We start from the raw sequence: 18,634 nt of genomic DNA, 5'->3' as shown, positions 1-18,634 counted from the left end.
TGATCTCATAGTGCAGGGGGTGGCAGATGGCGACATAGCGGTCGTGGGACATCACGGTGAGCAGGGCCAACTCTGATCAACCGAATAACAATACGAAGAATATCTGGGCAGCACAGTCCAGCAGAGAGATGGAGTTGACATTCGTGAGGGAATTGAGGATGGATTTGGGGACTGTGACAGAGATGTAGCCGAGGTCAATGACAGACAGGTTCTTGAGGAAGAAGTACATGGGGGTGTGGAAGTGCCGGTCGAGGGTGGTGATGGCAATGATGAGGAGATTCCCCATCAGGGCTGCCAGATAGACCAGAAGGAACAGCGCAGTGTGGATCAACTGCCACTCTCGGATGTCGGAGAATCCCAGGAGGAGGAATTCTGTCACCGTCGTGATGTTAGACATGGTCTGGGAGATGTCATGAGCTTCCTGTGAGAGTGAAGAATGGTACAAAATCAACATTCCCAACTGAGCATCTTCTGAGTCTGCTATTAGTGTTGAGGATTTTCTGGAGAAGAGCTATAACCAATCTCAAGAAAATTTATAATGGGATGGGATGACAGGAGGCAGGAGTGCATTTTGGCCCAACAGCAAAAAATAGGAATTAGTGTATCTGTTCAGCAATTAATATGTGCCAAACACAGTTCTAAGTGCTGGGGTAGATACAAGATAACCAGCACCTCACAATCTAAGTAGGAGGGAGAACAGTTCTTAATCCCCATTTTACAGGTGAGGAAACTGGGCCCCAGAGAGGTTAAATGACTTGTTGAGATCACCTAGCAGGCAGTGGCAGAGTCAGGTTAAAACTGAGGTACTCTGATTCCCAGCCCTAGGCCATGTGGCTACTACTCACACCATCTTCATAAATAATAATTATAATAATAATGTTGGTATTTGTTAAGCACTTACTATGTGCCAAGCACTGTTCTAAGCATGGCGGGGGATCCAAAGTAATCAAGGTTGTCCCACGTGGGGCTCACAGTCTTAATCCCCATTTTACAGATGAGGTAACTGAGGCACATAGAAGTTAAGTCACTTGCCCAAATTCACACAGCTGACAAGTGGCAGAGCTGGGATTAGAACCCATGACCTCTGACTCCCAAATTCGGGCTCTTTCCACTGAGCCATGCTGCATCCCCAAAACCCTACTAAAAACCCTACTAAATCACATCTCCTCCATGTAGCCCCCTCTGATTATACTCTCATTTCCCCACTCTACTGGCCTTCTCTTCTTTGTCATCTATACACTTGAATCAGTACCCTTTGAGAACATTTTTTCTCACTCCACCTACAGACACACAGCACTAATGTCCAGATCTTTATTTGCTGCCACTTCCACTACTTGTAATTTATTTTAATGCCTGTCTTCCCAACTAGTATTGCTAGCTCCTTTTGTTTAATGGTATTTGTTAAGCGATTACTATGTGCCAAGCACTGTTCTGAGTGCTGGGGTAGATGCAAGGTAATCAGGTTGTCCCACGGGGGGCTCACAGTTTTAATCCCCTTTTTCACAGATGAGGTAACTGAGGCACAGGGAAGTTAAGTGACTTGCCCAAAGTCAGGAAGCTGACAAGTGGCCGAGCTCCTTGAGGGCAGTGGTCATTTGTGCTGTAATTTTCCAAGCACTTAGCAAACTGCTCTGCACGTAGTAAGTGCTCAGTTAGTATCGTTTCTTTATTGATTAATCTAAGCTTTAGGGTCCGTATTATTTAAGAACTCTGATATTCACCCCACTCCTAGTCGCACAGCACTTTGTCCATAACCTTATACTCTGCTGCTTCCCCTATCTGTAATTTATTTTAATGTTTGTCTCTCCTACTAGTCTATAAACCCCGTAAGGGAAGGGATCATGTTAACCAGCTCTATTGTATTGTGCTCTTCCCAGTGCTTAGTACAGCGTTCTTCACCAAAAAGCACTTAATAAATACAATTGAGATAGGATTCCAGGTAGAATCCAGATATATTTCCATGCCAGTGATCAGTACATATTTACTGCACTCTCCCACAAGGTCATCCACTGCCTTTCATTGACAGGGATCATGGTAAAGAGTAGACCTCCTCTCAAAATCTACACCCTCCACCAGTACATTTGAACCCATCTTCTACCATTCATTTCTCAGTGGCTTCTTCTACGCTGCTTGTAAACGTGCTCATGTAACCCCTGTCTTAAAAAAAACCCTCTTTGTCTCCACAACTCCCACCAGCTATTGTCCTATCTCCCTTCTACCATTCCTTTTCAAACTCCTTCAGCAGGTTGTCTGCTTCTTCTCCTTGATTCACTCCAATCTGGTTTCTGCCCCCTTTGCTCCGCTGAAACTGCCTTCCTCAAGGTCACCAGTGATCTCCATTTGCCAAATCCAAAGGCCTCCATCCTAATCATCCTTGACCTCTCAGCTGCCTTCAACACTGTCGACCACCCCCTTGTCGCGGAAACATTATCCAACTCCGGCTTCACTGACACTGTCCTCTCCTAGTTTTCCGCTCCTTTCTGATTTCTTTTACAAGTCGGTCTGCCCCCTACACTCTAAATGTGGGCGTCCCTCAAGGATCTGTTCTAGATTGCCTTTTATTCTCTGATACACCCACTCCCTTGGACAATTCATTTGCTCCCTTGACTTCAGCTACCTTCTCTACATGGATGATTCTCCAGCCCTGACTCTTTCCTCAGCAGTCTCATATTTACTCTTGCCTTCAGGACATTTCTATTTTGATTTCCTGTTGTCACCTCAAAGTTAACAAGCTGAAAACAGAACTCCTCATCTTCTGCCCCAGACTCTGTCCTCCCCATGTCTTTAGGATCACTGAAGACAACACCACTATCCTCCTTGTACACAAGTCTGTACCCTTGCCATCATCATCGACATCTCTCTCATTTAACACACATTCAATATGCCACCAAATCCTGTGGGGTTTACCTTCACAACACCACTGAAACCCATCCTTAACTCTCCATTCAAATTGCTGCTATGTTGAGTCAAGCACTTACCATAGTCTGACTTGATGACTGCAGCATCCTCCTGGCTGAACTTGCAGCCTCCTGTCTTTCCTCCATTCAGTTCATATTTCACTCTGCTGATTGGATCATTTTTCTAGAAAAATGTTCAGTCCACAACTCCCCACTCCTCGGGAACCTCCAGTGGTTTCCCATGAACCTCTGCATGAAACAGAAACTTTTACCATCGGTTTTATCGTGCTCAGTCGTCTTGCCCCCTCCTATCTTACCTCCCTGATTTCCTCCTTCAACCAAGCCAGCACATTTCACTCCTCTAATGTCATCCTACTCACTGCACCTCTTTCTCATATACCTCACTGCCAACCTCTCATTCACATTAAAGAAGCAGCGTGGCTCAGTGGAAAGAGCACGTGTTTTGGAGTCAGTGGTCATGGGTTCAAATCCCTGCTCTGCCAATTGTCAGCTGTGTGACAAGGCCCACTTAACTTCTCTGGGCCTCAGTCCCCTCATCTGTAAAATGGGGATACAGACTGTGAGCCCCACGTGGGACAACCTGATCACCTTGTAACCTCCCCAGCACTTAGAACAGTGCTTTGCACATAGTAAGCGCTTAATAAATACCATTATTATTATTGTTATATTATCATAACTCTGACCTGGAGTGTCCTTAATCTTCATTTCTGACAGACGATCATCCTCCCCACCTTCAAAGTCTTATAGCAAGCACATCTCCTCCAAGAGGTCTTCCTTAACTAAGCCTTCATTTCCTCCTCTCCCACTCCCTCTGCATCACCCTTGCACTTGGATTTATAGGCTCTCTTTAGCCCTCCATCAGTCCCTTATGTACATATCTAGACTGTGAGCCCACTGTTGGGTAGGGACTGTCTCTATATGTGGCCAACTTGTAATTCCCAAGTGCTTAGTACAGTGCTCTGCACACAGTAAGCACTCAATAAATACGATTGATTGATTGATTATCTGTAATTTATCTATTTCTGTTAATGTCAATCTCCCACTTCAGACTGTAAGCTCGTTGTGGGTGTTGGTTGTGTCTGTTTATTGTTATATTGTACTCTACCAAATGATTAGTACAGTCCTTTGCACACAGTAAGTGTTTACTAAAAATGATTGATGGATTAATCGAGGTCTCTCCAGTCCTCAAAAATCGCCAGTGGTTGCCTATCCACTTCCACATCGAATAGAGATGCCTTGCTCTCAGCTTTTAAAATCTCATTCAGCCCGGCCCTTCATATCTTACCTGGCTGATTACCCACTACAACCCAGGCCACACGCATCACTACTCTAATGCCAACCTACTCATTGTGCCTCGATCTTGTCTACCTCACCTCTGACCACTTGCCTACATTCATTCATTCATTCAATCGTATTTATTGAGCGCTTACTGTGTGCAGAGCACTGTACTAAGCGCTTGGGAAATACAAGTTGGCAACATATAAACACCGTCCCTACCCAACAGAGGGCTCACAGTCTAGAAGGGGGAGACAGACAACAAAGCAAAACATAATAACAAAATAAAAGAAATAGAATAAATATGTACAAGTAAAATAAATAAATAAATAGAGTAATGAATATGTACAAACATATATACATATATACAGGTGCTGTGGGGAGGGGAAGGAGGTAAGGCAGGGGGGATGGGGAGAGGGAGGAAGGGGAGAGGAAGGAGGGGGCTCAGTCTGGGATAATGATGGCATTTGTTAAGTGCTTACTATGTGCAAAGCACTGTTCTAAGTGCTGGGTGATACAAGGTGATCAGGTTGTCACATGTGGGGCTCACAGTCTTCATCCCCGTTTTACAGATGAGGTCACTGAGGCCCAGAAAAGTGAAGTGACTTGCCCAAAGTCACCCAGCTGACAAGGGGTGGAGCTGGGATTAGAACCCATGACCTCTGACTCCCAAGTGCACGTGCTCTTTCCACTGAGCTACGCTGCTTCTCTATATCCTGCCTCTAGCCTTGGAATCCTTCCCTGTTCATATCAGGCAGACTATCACTCTCCCTATCTTCAAAGCCTTATAAGAATCTCACCTCTTCCAAGAGGCTTTCCCCTCTCAAGCCCTCATTTCCCCTACTGAGGACCAGAGGGGGGTCTCTCCCCACATCCTATAATTTGTGTTTAGCTCAGCATTTAGCATCGTGTTTGGAGTGAGTTCTTGATCAATCCCATGCATTTCAGGAGGAACTCACTGACCTGGGGTGGATTCGTGCCTAATTGCCCCTGCTGCTCTCCTTATCCTGTGGGTCTGCACACCATCGATCGTGTCTTGTGGAGGTTCGCTAACAGGAAAATCATTTTGATTTTAAGCACCATAGATTGTCTCCTGGGGCTGGACTGTTCTGTGACTGGCACAGCCTCATCCACCGCAAAGTCCCAGAAGTGGGAGCTGAACAAATCCCAAAGGGTCTCCAGACTGCAGATCCAGGCCAGTGGGGCAGGCCACATTGTTTCAGAGGTGGGGCTATTCCCAGGGCACAACCAGGGAGGAATTGGTTCTGCCTTCTCCTCAGTCTCAGATTGACCAAGATAATGTGGTACTCTAGCACCTTGAAGCCAACCCAACAGACACAAGCCTGACAAAAGCATGGCCAGGAGGGACCATGACTCTTCCCTACCAGACTGTAAGCTCCTTGGGGTCAGGGATCATGTCTATTAACTCTACTGTACTCTTCACTTAGTACAGTGTTCTGCCCACAGTAAATGGTCAACTAGTTTGATAGATTGATTGATTGATTTATGAGGACATCCACCTACACAGTTTTCAGATGCAGAACCTCTCTAGATCACTGTGCCTGCATTTCGAACCCCTCTTCATTGACAAGTAAACCTTGGCATTATCTTTGACTCCTCTCTCTCATTCAACCCAAATATTCCAATCCATCACTAAATCCCGTTGATTCCACCTTCACGATATCACTAAAATCTGCCCTTTCCTCTCCATCCAAACTGCTGCCACATTAATCCAATCACTTATCATTTTTCTACAAAAATGTTTAGTCCATGTTTCCCCACACCTCAGAAAACTCCAATGGTTGCCTATCCACCTCCGCATCAAACAAAAACTCCTCACCAGAGATATTAAAGCACTCAATCACCGTGCCCCCTCCTACCTGACTTTACTACTCTCCAACTACAACCCAGCCCACACAATTTGCTCCTTTAATGCTAACCTTCTCACTGTTCCTTGACCTCATCTATGTCACCACCAACGTCTTGCCCATGTCCCACATATGGCCTGGAATACCCTTCCTCCTCATATGAGACAGAAAATTACTCTCTCCACCATCAAAGCCTTATTGAAGGCCCATCTCCTCAAAGAGGACTTCTCTGACTAAGCCCTCATTTCCTCTTCTCCCTTTCCCTGCTATGACACCCTGACTTGCTCCCTTCATTCATCCCGTGATAGCAGCAGACAGCATGGTTCTCTGTGTCTGCTGCAGGGCACAGGAGCTCAACTCAGACTGCAGTTTGGACAGGAGATAAGGAGGGAGCAGGGAACAAGCAGCCGTGGCAACCCAGGGATGCCCAATTTCAGCAGATGCTCTAGGTGCTGGACTCCTTGGCACCTGGGGTGGGCAGGCACCATTGTTTTCTCCACAGGAAACAGCCCAAGGCTCCCCTCTTTGTCACGGAGCCTGAACCTGAGGAAGCCAAGTGTAGCACAGAGGAACAAGAAACAGATAAATACAGGACAACGACAGTCACGCAATATGGAAATAACACAGTTGTCCTTTTCACATCTGGACAGACAGACTGGAGTTGGAAAACCACCCTGTAACATGAAATTCTCAGTAGGGCCATGGGGAGGAGAGTGGCTGATTTGTGCTAGTGAGGATATCCTCATACTAGAAAATTCAGCACAGAGAGATGGTAAATTGCAGGGTCGATTGCAGTGAGAGAAAAGTTAGGTTTATCAATGTCCAGATAGGACCATGTGTTCTGATTTCAAAATGACCCCTACCGTTAAGCAGCTCTATCTTACCACCAGTAATTAATAAACTGCCTTGAGTTCTGTGAGTCAGACCGCAGAGATCATGTTTACCAACTATATTTTACTGTACCCTCCCAAATGGCTAGTAAGTGCTCAGCACAGAGTAAGGAGTCAGTAAATACCACTGAAGGACTGATCAATTCTCTTCTGGGTAAGAGCAGGTGGAGCTTCTTAATTTGATTCCTTCCACTAAGATTGTGAGCTATCCGAAGCAAGGGTTTGTGTCTACCGATGCTATTATACTGTACTCTCCCAAGGAGTTAGTACAGTGCTCCTCACACAGTAAGCACTTAATAAATACCATTGATTAATTTAGAATGGTATTTATTGAGGTCCCACTAGCTGCAATGCACAGTATGAAGCATTTGGAAAGGTAAACAGAAAGGAGAGATATGTCATTTCTCCACCAGGAGTTTACACTCTAACAACAACAAACAGAAAAATAGCTATTCCAGATTTTCCCACTCCATCACATGTCCTGAGAATTCTCTGTCCGTTTTTCCCCAAACCCTCCATTTGTGCTTCAAACTGACTGCTCACTCTTCGTTTGAGAGGAAAATAAGGAAAATGGAGGGAAAATGGTGTGTGGGAGGCAGTGTAATCAGGGGAAGGAGAGAGGAAAGGAGAAGGGTAACAAAGATGTCTCTCACTGTAGTAATCAATCAATCAATCAGTCGCATTTATTGAGCACTTACTGTGTGCAGAGCACTGTACTAAGCACTTGGGAAGTACAAGTTGGCAACATATAGAGACAGTCCCTACCCAACAGTGGGCTTACAGTCTAGAAGCAGGAGACAGAGAACAAAACCAAACATATTAACAAATTAAAATAAATAGAATAGATATGTACAAGTAAAATAAATAAATAAATAAATAGAGTAATAAATATGTACAAACATATATACATATATAAAGGTGCTGTGGGGAAGGGAAGGAGGTAAGATGGGGGGGATGGAGAGGGGGCCGAGGGGGAGAAGAAGGAGGAGGCTCAGTCTGGGAAGGCCTCCTGGAGGAGGTGAGCTCTCAGTAGGGCCTTGAAGGGAGGAAGAGAGCTAGCTTGGTGGATGGGCAGAGGGAGGGCATTCCAGGCCAGGGGGATGACGTGGGCTGGGGGTCGATGGCGAGACAGGCGAGAACGAGGCACGGTGAGGAGATTAACGGCAGAGGAGTGGAAGGTGCAGGCTGGGCTGGAGAAGGAGAGAAGGGAGGTGAGGTAGGAGGGGGCGAGGTGATGGAGAGCCTTGAAGCCGAGGGTGAGGAGTTTCTGCCTGATGCGCAGATTGATTGGTAGCCACTGGAGATTTTTGAGGAGGGGAGTAACATGCCCAGAGCGTTTCTGGACAAAGACAAACCGGGCAGCAGCATGAAGTATGGATTGAAGTGGGGAGAGACACGAGGATGGGAGATCAGAGAGAAGGCTGATGCAGTAGTCCAGACGGGATAGGATGAGAGCTTCAACGAGCAGGGTAGTGGTTTGGATGGAGAGGAAAGGGCGGATCTTGGCAATGTTGCGGAGCTGAGACCAGCAGGTTTTTGTGACGGCTTGGATGTGAGGGGTGAATGAGAGAGCGGAGTCGAGGATGACAGCAAGGTTGCAGGCTTGTGAGATGGGAAGGATGGTAGTGCCGTCAGCAATGATGGGAAAGTCAGGGAGAGGGCAGGGTTTGGGAGGGAAGACAAGTAGTTCAGTCTTGGACATGTTGAGCTTTAGGTGGCGGGCAGACATCCAGATGGAGATGTCCTGAAGGCAGGAGGAGATTCGAGCCTGGAGGGAGGGGGAGAGAGCAGGGGCAGAGATGTAGATCTGGGTGTCATCAGCGTAGAGATGATAGTTGAAGCCGTGGGAGCAAATGAGGTCACCAAGGGAGTGAGTGTAGGCATGGAGTGCATAAGAATTGTAGTCTGTGTTTGTCCTGGACCCCTCCATGGAGCGTTCATGGCCACTGGTCAAGATTTCAAGCTTCATAATGAAATAATCATGATATTTGTCAAGCACTTACCATATGCCAAGCACTGTATTAGACATAGTTTCTTGTGTACAAACACAGTCCTTACCCTACGTAGGCTCTCAGTCAAAGTAGGAGAGAGAATGGATATTTCATCCCCATTGTACAGAAAAGGAAACAGAGGCACAGAAAGTTTTACTGATTTTTCCAATGTCACACTACAGACAGTGGCAGACCCAGGACAAGAATCCAGGTCCTCGGACTCCCAGGCAACTGCTCTTTCCACTAGGTCACCCAGACAATGCTGAGGTAAAACCATTCTGGAGTGAAGACTGGTTAAGTCAGAGCCATGGTCAGGGAAGTACGTGAAGAAGGACCTTTCATCCAATATCAAACATCTCCTTTGTGAGATGTTTTGACCATAGCAGCCTTCCCATCGCTGCCTTAATGTCTCGGTTCCTCAGGCTGTAGATGAGGGGATTAAGGGTCGGGGGCACCACGGCATAGAACACAGACGCCAGCAGGTCCAGTGCAGAGGGAGAGTCTGATATTGGCTTTAGGCAGGCAGATATGCCAGACGTGACGTACAGAGTGACGACGACTAGGTGGGGTACACAGGTGGAAAAGGCTTTGGAGCGGCCCTCTGCTGACGGCACCATCAGCACGGCCGAGAAGATGCGGACATAGGAGCCCACGATGAGCATGAAGCAGAAGAAACCTAAGCTGAGGCTGACGACTAAACTCACATCTTCTGGGACATGGTCAGTGGAACATGAAAGTCTTAGCAACTGGGGACCATCACAGAAGAACTGGTGGACAGTGATGAGGCCACAGAAGGATAGAGAGAAGGTGCTGGCTGTGTATATGATGGCATTCGAACAGCTGCAGAACCAAGAGGCAGCCAACATGCGTACCCAGGTCACGTGGGGCATGATGATCTCATAGTGCAGGGGGCGGCAGATGGCAACATAGCGGTCATGGAACATCACTGTGAGCAGTGCCATCTCTGTTCCAGCCAGTAAAAATATGAGGAATACCTGGGCAGCGCAGCCCAGCAGAGAGATGGAGTTGACATTCGTGAGGGAATTGAAGATGGATTTGGGGACTGTGATGGAGATGTAGCCGAGGTCAATGATGGACAGGTTCTTGAGGAAGAAGTACATGGGGGAGTGCAAGTGCCAGTCAATGGTGGTGACGGCAATGATGAGGAGATTCCCCATCAGGGCTGCCAGATAGGCCAGAAGGAACAGCGCAGCGTGGATCAGCTGCAACTCCCAGATGTCAGAGAATCCCTGGAGGAGGAATTCTGTCACCATCGTGATGTTAGACATGGTCTGGGAGGTGTCATGAACTGCCTGTGAGAGGGAAGATTGGAGCAAAGTCAACATCCCAAACTGAACATCTTCTGAGTCTACCATTAGTGTTGGGCATTTTCTGGAGAAGAGCTATAACCAATCTCAAGAAAATTTATAATGTGATGGGGTGACAGGAGGCAGGAGTGCATTTTGGCCCAGATAAAACAGCAGAAAATAATAGTTGGGGTATTAAGCGCTGGCTTTGTGCGAAACGTAGTTCTAAGTGCTGGGGTAGATACAAGAGAAACAGCACCTCAAAATCTAAGAATGAGGGAGAACAGTTCTTAATCTCCATTTTACAGGTGAGAAAACTGGTGCCCAGTGAGGTTAAATGACTTGTTAAGATCACCCAGCAGGCAAGTGGCAGAGTCATGATAAAACCAAGGTCCTCTGACTCCGAGACTCGTGGTCTTTCCACTAGGCCATGCTGCTACTGCAGTGATACTCCTACTCACACCATCTTCAAAAGCTCTACTAAATCACATCTCCTCCAAGTAGCCTCCTCTTATTATACTCTCATTTCCCCACTCTCTTCTATTTAATCTATACACTTGAATCAGTACCCTTTGAAAATGTTTTTTCTCACTTCCCCACATGTCTGCTGTGTGACCTTGGGCAAGTCACTTAACTTCTCTGGGCCTCAGTTCCCTCATCTGTAAAATGGGGTTTAAGACTGGGAGCCCCCCGTGGGACAACCTGATCCCCTTGTAACCTCCCCAGCGCTTAGAACAGTGCTTTGCACATAGTAAGTGCTTAATAAATGCCATTATTATTATTATTATTATATTATTATTATTACCTCTTCTCCCCCTCCCTCTGCATTATCCTTGCACTTGGATTTGTACCCTCTCTTCACCCCTCCATCAACCCCACAGTGCTTATGTACATGTCCATCTCCCTCTCCAGATTGTAAGCTCGTTGTGGGCTGGGGATGTGTCTGTTTATTGTGATATTGTACTCTCCCAAATGATTAGTACAGTCCTTTGTTCACAGTAAGTGTTTAATGAATATGATTGATTGATTAATCGATTGATTGGTCTCTCCATTCCTCAAAAATCTCCAGAGGTTGCCCATACACCTCCACATCGAATGGGAATGCCTTGCTCTCAGCTTTTAAGTTCTCAATTGGCCCAGCCCTTCATATCTTACCTGGCTAATTACACACTATAACCCAGGCCACATGCTTCACTACTGTAATGCCAACTTACTCCTTGTACCTCGATCTTGTCTACCTCACCTCTGACCACTGGCCTACATCCTGCCTCTAGCCTTGGACTCTTTCCCTGTTCATATCTGGCAGACTCTCACTCTCCCTATCTTCAAAGCCTTATAAGAATCTCACCTCTTCCAAGAGGCCTTCCCCCCTCAAGCCCTCATTTCCCCTACTGAGGACCAGAGGGGGGTCTCTCCCCACATCATCATCATCAATCGTATTTATTGAGCGCTTACTGTGTGCAGAGCACTGTACTAAGCGCTTGGGAAGTGCAAATTGGCAACAATTTGTACATCTTACTGATAACTTGTGTTTAGCCCAGCATTTAGCATCGTGTTTGGAGTGAGTACTTGATCAATCCCATGCATTTCAGGAGGAACTCACTGACCTGGGATGGGTTCGTGCTCAATTGCCCCTACTGCTCTCCTCATCCTGTGGGTCTGCAGGCCATCGATCGCATCTTGTGGAGGTTCGTTACCTGGAAAATAATTTTGATTTTAAGTACCACAGATTCTCTCCTGGGGCTGTACTGTTCTGTGACTGGCACAGCCTTGTCCACCACCAAGTCCCAGAAGTGGGAGCTGTACAAGTCCCAAAGGGTCTCCAGAGTGCAGATCCGGGCCAGTGGGGCAGGCCACCTGGTTTCAGAGGTGGGGCTATTCCCAGGGCACAACCAGGGAGGAATTGGTTCTGCCTTTTCCTCAGTCTCAGATTGACCATAATCAGCACCTTGAAGCCGACCCAGCAGACACAAGCCTGGCAAGAGCATGGCAAGGAGGTACCATGACTCTTCCCTACCAGGTGGAAAGCCCCATGGGGTCAGGGATCATGTCTATCAACTCTATTGTACTCTTCCAGTGCTTAGTACGGTGTTCTGTCCACAATAAATGGGCAATCAGTAAGATTGATAGATTGATTGATTGATTTATGAGGACATCCTCCTACATAGACAGTTTCCAGATGCAGATCCTCTCTATATCACTGTGCCTTTATTTCGAACCCCTCTTTACTGACAGATAAACCTTAGCATTATCCTTGACTCCTCTCTCTCTTTCAACCCAAATATTCTAATCCATCAGTGTAAACTCCAAAATCCACCGGGATTATTGACTGACTATCCACCGGGAAATTTCTCATCCCCCAGGCTGTCAGGGTTTCTGGGATGCCCTTGGCCAAAATGGTCATAGTGTTGGCCAAGGCCAGGTGGCCTGAGGAAGTCAGCTTGTGGCTGGAGGAAACCAGGCAAACATACACCATGATGAGGAACATGTTCCTCAAGACCCCCATGCTAATCTCCAGCAGGATGAGGACCCCGAAGATGATCTCTATCCTTGGGATTCAGTGCCAGGGCCAGAGAAGGCTTCCTGGAGGGCCACCTGAAAAGGTGGAGAGAGGAGAGGAAATGTTCCCTAGAGCACAGAGCTCCAACCAAGGCTCAGACCCATTACCTACCAGGCATATGCTTTGGATATTAAAGTAATGAGACTGTAAGCTCCTTGTGGGCAGCAACTTTGTCTACCAAGTCTATTTTACTGACCCAAGTGCTTAGTACAGTGTTTGGAATACAGTAAGCAATCAATAAACCACTGATTGATTGACTGATTGAAGACTGCTCACAGCTCCCACATATGTATTCATCGACTTGATTCCCATGTGATGGCCAGGGCATTAGCAAGCAGACAAGAGTGATCATGTTCAGCTAGAAAAACTCCAAGTTGGGCTCAAGCCGACTTGGTCCTGGGAAGGGTGAGAAAGCCAAAGGATCACCCCTTCAGAACTGAGAGAAATCTGTGCCGTGGACTACAGTTGTAGTGGGGTAAAGCATACGACAAAACAGAGGACCAAGTCTGCAGTCAAAATCTGGGCCCCTTCCAGTTCCACCTCTTCCCCCTGTAGATTGTAGACTCTTTGTGGGCAGGGATCACAGAGTCTATCGACTCTGTTGTATTGTACTTTCCCAAGTGCTTAGTAGTGTTTTCACCCAGTAAGCACTCAGTAAATACCATTGATTGATCGATTGACCCATGAAGGAGGAAACGGGAAGCCTTTGCTACTGGCCAGAGGAATGAGGCCACAGCGAGCACTCTGAGCATATTCAGCCAATCCCTTGAGGGCAGGGACTTTGTCTTGTTTTTCTGTTGAACTCCCTCAATCACTTAGTCCATGCTATAATTTCTAATACAATAAGAATAACAATAAAATAGTAATAATTTGTGGTGTTTATTAGGTGCTTACTAAGTGCCAAGCAATGTAGTAAACAAAGGGGTAGATACAGTATATCTGGAATGGACTCAGTCCCTCTCCCACATGGAGTTCAGAGTCTAAGTAAGAATGAGAACAACTATTGAAACCCTATTTTACAGAGGAAGAGACTGAGGTAAAGATAATTTAAGTGACTTCCCAAGGTCATGCAGCAGGTAAGTGGCTGTCAGGATTGGAACCCAGGTCCTCTGGCTCTCAGGCCTGTCCCTGTTACACGAGGCAATCCTGTTTCCCTAAACATCTACATGGTAGGTGGTCAATATGTTCTACTGATTGATTGATTCAGTCCCTTCACCAAGGTAGACCTGCCTCCAGCAGAAATGAAGGACAGTTTCCTTTCCGGTTGCATTTTGGAGGGAAAAGGAAATGCAGTATGAGATCACTCTATTGTCATTGGTCTGTTGCCCAGGAGAGAGTCTATCCAGCCCCTATTCCAGCTTGGACCCCCAGCAGGCCCTGCTCCAATTATCCAGGATGGGGCAATCCCACATCTTCTCTCGTCTCTTTATCATATCCACAGGGATGACTCACTGACACTTCAAACTCAACATGACTAATAGCCATGGTATTTGTTAAGTGCTTTCTATGAGTTAAGAACTGTACTAAGTGCTTGGATAGATCTGAGATAATCAGGTTGAATATAGTCCCTGTCCCACTTGGGCTTCTGAAAAATGATCAGGGCAGCAAAGTGAATTATGAACTAGAGAGGGGAGAGACAGGAGGCATGGAGGTCAGCAAGGAGTCTGTTGCTGTGGTCAGAGTTAGATTATGATTCTTGGGTGGGACAAGCACTTCCTCCAACTCATTAGACCAGTCCACCATCTTTTCTGACCCAGAATAAGGAAGTAGTGCATGTAGAGTCTATATTTACCTAAATACCTAGGGTTGCTAGGTTGTTGCGAGTCCAATCCATGGCTTCTTGTTCCATCTTTGGATTATACCATGTGTGATATCACCAAGAGTTTGCAGCCCTAAATTCCCGCCTCAAGAACCCCCAGACTCCCAGACTCTGGGCAACTTCCCCTTGGTCCTAAAGCCCTCCAGTACCCTGCTCTTCTATCACAGGTTTTGGGATGTCCTATTCACTCCCCGCCACCTAGGTTCCTGCATCCCTATTGCTGCCATCATTCTTCAAGTGATTTCCAGGCATTTCCCTGAAGGTATAGGAGTCATCTCCCTCAAGGTAGCACCTGGAGAGTTGCCAGTACTCTATTAGTCACGACTACAGGAGGGAGAGTCAAGCAGAGGCATATCCATTCCATTCCTAGCTTGGGTAGTGGTTAGCTAGTGGAAGGCAATCTGTTACAAATCAAAACTCAACTGTGCTGGGCAGCAGCAGTATGGGAGAGAGCCAAACGTGTTGACTCAAGTTTTCTGCACAGAAGAAGGCAATGGTAAACCACTTCCATATTTTTACCAAGAAAACTCTATGGATACATTACAAGAATGATGAGGTGGGGCTTTCTGGGAGAGATGTGTCCATGGAGTCACTATGGCTTGGAAGCAACTTGACAGCATAAGACAAGATAAGACTTGTTAGGCACTTACTACATGCCAACCACTGTTCTAAGCACCGGGGTAGATACGAGTTAATTAGTTTGGACGCAGTCCCTGTCCCACATGGGGCTCACACTCTTAATCCCCATTTTACAGATGAGGTAACTGAGGTCCAGAGAAGTTAAGTGACTTGCCCAAGGTCACGCAGCAGACATGTGGCAAAGCTGGAATTAGAACCCAGGACCTTCTGCCTCCCAAGCCTGCATTCTATCGACTAAGCCATGCAGGACTTCAATGAATACTATTACTTCTACTACTGGTGCTACAACTTCTACTACTACTGTTATTATTCATTCATTCATTCAATCATATTCATTGAGCGCTTACTGTGTGCAGAGCACTGTACTAAGCGCTTGGGAAGTACAAGCTGGCAACATATTGAGACGGTCCCTACCCAACAGCGGGCTCAACTACTGCAACTATTACTATAATAACAACGAATTCTACTATTACTGCTAATGCTACTACTTTCATTCATTCATTCAATCGTATTTTTTGAGCGCTTACTGTGTGCAGAGCACTGTGCTAAGCGCTTTGGAAGTACAAGTTGGCAACATATAGAGACAGTCCCTACCCAACAGCGGGCTCAACTACTGCAACTATTACTATAATAACTACGAATTCTACTATTACTGCTAAAGCTACTACATCTACTGCTAATACTTGTTAAGCATTTACTACGCACCAAGCATTGTGGGATAAATGCAAATTATCCATGTTCTAAATAGTCCCAAGTGGGGCTCACAGTCTAAGTAAGCGGGAGTAGGATTTAATCCCTATTAGAGAAGTTAAGCGAATGGCCCGAAGTCCCATAGTGGACACTTGGCAGAGCCAGGATTAGAACCCAGGTCCTTTTACTCCCAGGGCCAGGCTCTTTCCACTGGGCACACTGCTTCTCACTATTCCCTACTATTAGTACAATTGCTACAACTGCTCCTTAAAGAAAATGATGTATCTTAACCCCAACACTGATTACACCAACACTGATTTTCTCATCCATTACGAACACCATGTACCCTACTCCTCGTCCTGTTTCTGCCCTCACTCTTGGTAATTAGGAAGTGGATTATGAGTGGCTTTTTCTGTTGCAGACCATTTAGAGGGGCTGATTGATCCCTTCTCTCTTGTTTGCTGGAGCCGAGAAGTTTCTTAATCCTGGGAGCTTGCCTCTTCGAATCAGGAGGTTTCCTGGTTACCCCTTGGGTCGTCTATTGACATTTCAATCAGACCAGCAATCGCTGGTATTTATTGAGCACTTACTGTGTGCAGAACACACTACCAAGTCCTTAGGAGAGTACTTTGCAAGAGAAGTGGTAGAGCCGATCCCTGCCCACATGAAGATTACAGTCTTGAGAGGGCGTACGGTCATTTCTGTGTGATAGAAATATGCCAGGGTCAATGACCAGCCAAATAAAGGGGCATTTAACCCTAGGGTTTCAGCCCCAAACCTTCTTAAGGGCAGCCTTCATGTCCCTGTTCCTTAGGCTGTAGATGAGGGGGTTCAGAGTAGGGGGCACAACGGTGTAGAACACAGACACCATCAGGTCCAGGGCTGACGGGGAGTCTGAAGGTGGCTTCAGGTAGGCACAGGCTCCAGTAGAGAGTAAAAACATGATGACGGCAAGGTGAGGCAGACAGGTGGAGAAAGCTTTGGAGCGGCTCTCAGTGGATGGAAATGTCAGCACGGTGGAGAAGATGTAAACGTATGAAATGATGATGGACATGAAGGAGATGAAACCAAAGCTCATACCAATGACTACACTGACATCAACGACAATGTGCCTTTCAGAGCAGGAGATGTTCAGCAAGGAGGGGACATCACAGAAGAATTGTTGGATCATATTAGTTCTGCAGAAGCTTAATGTGAATGTTCCCGCTGAGTACATCCCCCCAAGCAGCCCCCCACTGAACCAGGTAGCAGCTGCCATCTGCACACAGGCCCCTCTGTTCATGATGACCTCATAGTGGAGGGGGCGGCAGATGGCCACGTAACGGTCGTAGGACATCACAGTGAGGATGAACAACTCTGAAATAGCCAACATAATTGTTAAAAAGAGTTGGGCCACACAACCCCAGTAGTAGGTAGAACAGCTGTTGGTCAGGGAATTGGTGATGGATTTGGGGACTGTGACAGAAATGTAGCAGAGATCGAGGATGGACAGATGCTTGAGGAAGAAGTACATGGGGGTGTAGAAGCGCCGGTCGAGGGTGGTGATGGCGATGATGAGAACATTCCCCATCAGGGCTGCCAGGTAGACCAGGAGGAACAGCGTGGCATGGATCAGCTGCAGCTCCCAGATGTCAGAGAATCCCATGAGCAGGAAATCGGTCACTGTGGTGACGTTGACCATTTTATCGGAGGACTTATGGAATGCCTGCACAAAGAACTGATGTACTTTCAAAAAGAAAATTAGAAAATTCCTCCCTTGAGTGAACAGATTGGATCACTTTGTTACAAGCCTCGAACAATATCAGTACTCGTACCCCTTCCAGACAAATACAGAGTTCTAGAAATATTGGCAGAGCTCTTAAAATGTACAGCAGTCACTCTCGTTGGGCTGTAAATATCCCAGCCCTGGGACTTCTGGGAATTGTCATCACCAAATGAGGATTTCTTATTTTGTGTTCCTTATAAGATCTTCTGTTTATTTAACACTCTAATTTTTCAAAAAAATTTTCACACCAGTTATCACATTTTGATCTCACCGCATGACTGTCCAGTCGGGTGAGGCAAGTAGCTCATCCCCATTTCACAAATGAGGTAATCGAGACATGGAAAGGTTAAGTGACTTTGATGGGGTCACCCAGCAGGCCAGTGGCAGAGCTGGGAGCAGAGCCTTCATCTCCTGACTCTTAGCTCCACATCCTGCAACAGAGGGTGGTAATATATTTACAGGCTACAGAAAGACTTGCACAAGTATACTAGGAAAAACAAAAAAACCTATAGCACATTCAGAGTGTCACAGATGACCAGAAAAGATGAGTCTGGAATGAAGTGATGTTATTGCAAAAAAAAAAAGTGAACACTGCTTTGGAATGTATCAATCAGATTTTGATAGGTAGGAGTCAGGAAGTGATTCTTTCATTATAGTCTACACTGGCCAGTGATGCATTTGGTTAGGTCAATGCACTTTCAAAAGGCTGTAGAGAAGCTAGAGAGTCTTGTGAAGAGCCACAAAAACAACTGAAGGGATGCAAAATAGTTCACTGAGGAAGTTTGAGGTGCTGGCAGAACAAGCAAGTGAAAATATCCTGCAGGCAAGAGGAAATGTGGGATTGTGGTTAGATGAGATTTCAGGGCTAGAGAGTTGGATTTGGAAGTGGTCCACTGAGACGGGGGAGCCGAA

At 46.4% G+C, this 18,634-nt stretch overlaps 1 protein-coding gene across 2 annotated transcripts; it reads right to left on the bottom strand.

The window, feature by feature from the left end:
• Positions 1–398: 398 nt before the first annotated feature.
• Positions 399–17,679, bottom strand: LOC119923842 (olfactory receptor 14A16-like). Of its 2 annotated transcripts, none has more exons than XM_038743054.1 (3): positions 17,038–17,679; positions 11,857–11,946; positions 399–421 (listed from the first exon to the last, which is right to left on the bottom strand). In XM_038743054.1, the coding sequence occupies exons 1-3, from the start codon at positions 17,636–17,638 to the stop codon at positions 411–413; spliced, it is 702 nt and encodes a 233-aa protein (XP_038598982.1). In that variant the 5' UTR covers positions 17,639–17,679; the 3' UTR covers positions 399–410. The 2 variants fall into 2 exon arrangements, with proteins under 2 accessions (XP_038598982.1, XP_038598981.1); XM_038743053.1 differs by lacking the exon at positions 399–421 and adding an exon at positions 10,214–10,255.
• Positions 17,680–18,634: the final 955 nt, after the last annotated feature.

Source organism: Tachyglossus aculeatus, unplaced genomic scaffold (genome assembly GCF_015852505.1).
Source record: "Tachyglossus aculeatus isolate mTacAcu1 unplaced genomic scaffold, mTacAcu1.pri scaffold_295_arrow_ctg1, whole genome shotgun sequence".
In the NCBI taxonomy this organism is placed as follows: domain Eukaryota; kingdom Metazoa; phylum Chordata; class Mammalia; order Monotremata; family Tachyglossidae; genus Tachyglossus; species Tachyglossus aculeatus.
The sequence above is the reverse complement of the archived record's forward strand: the minus strand, read 5'-3'. Positions and strand labels throughout refer to the sequence as shown.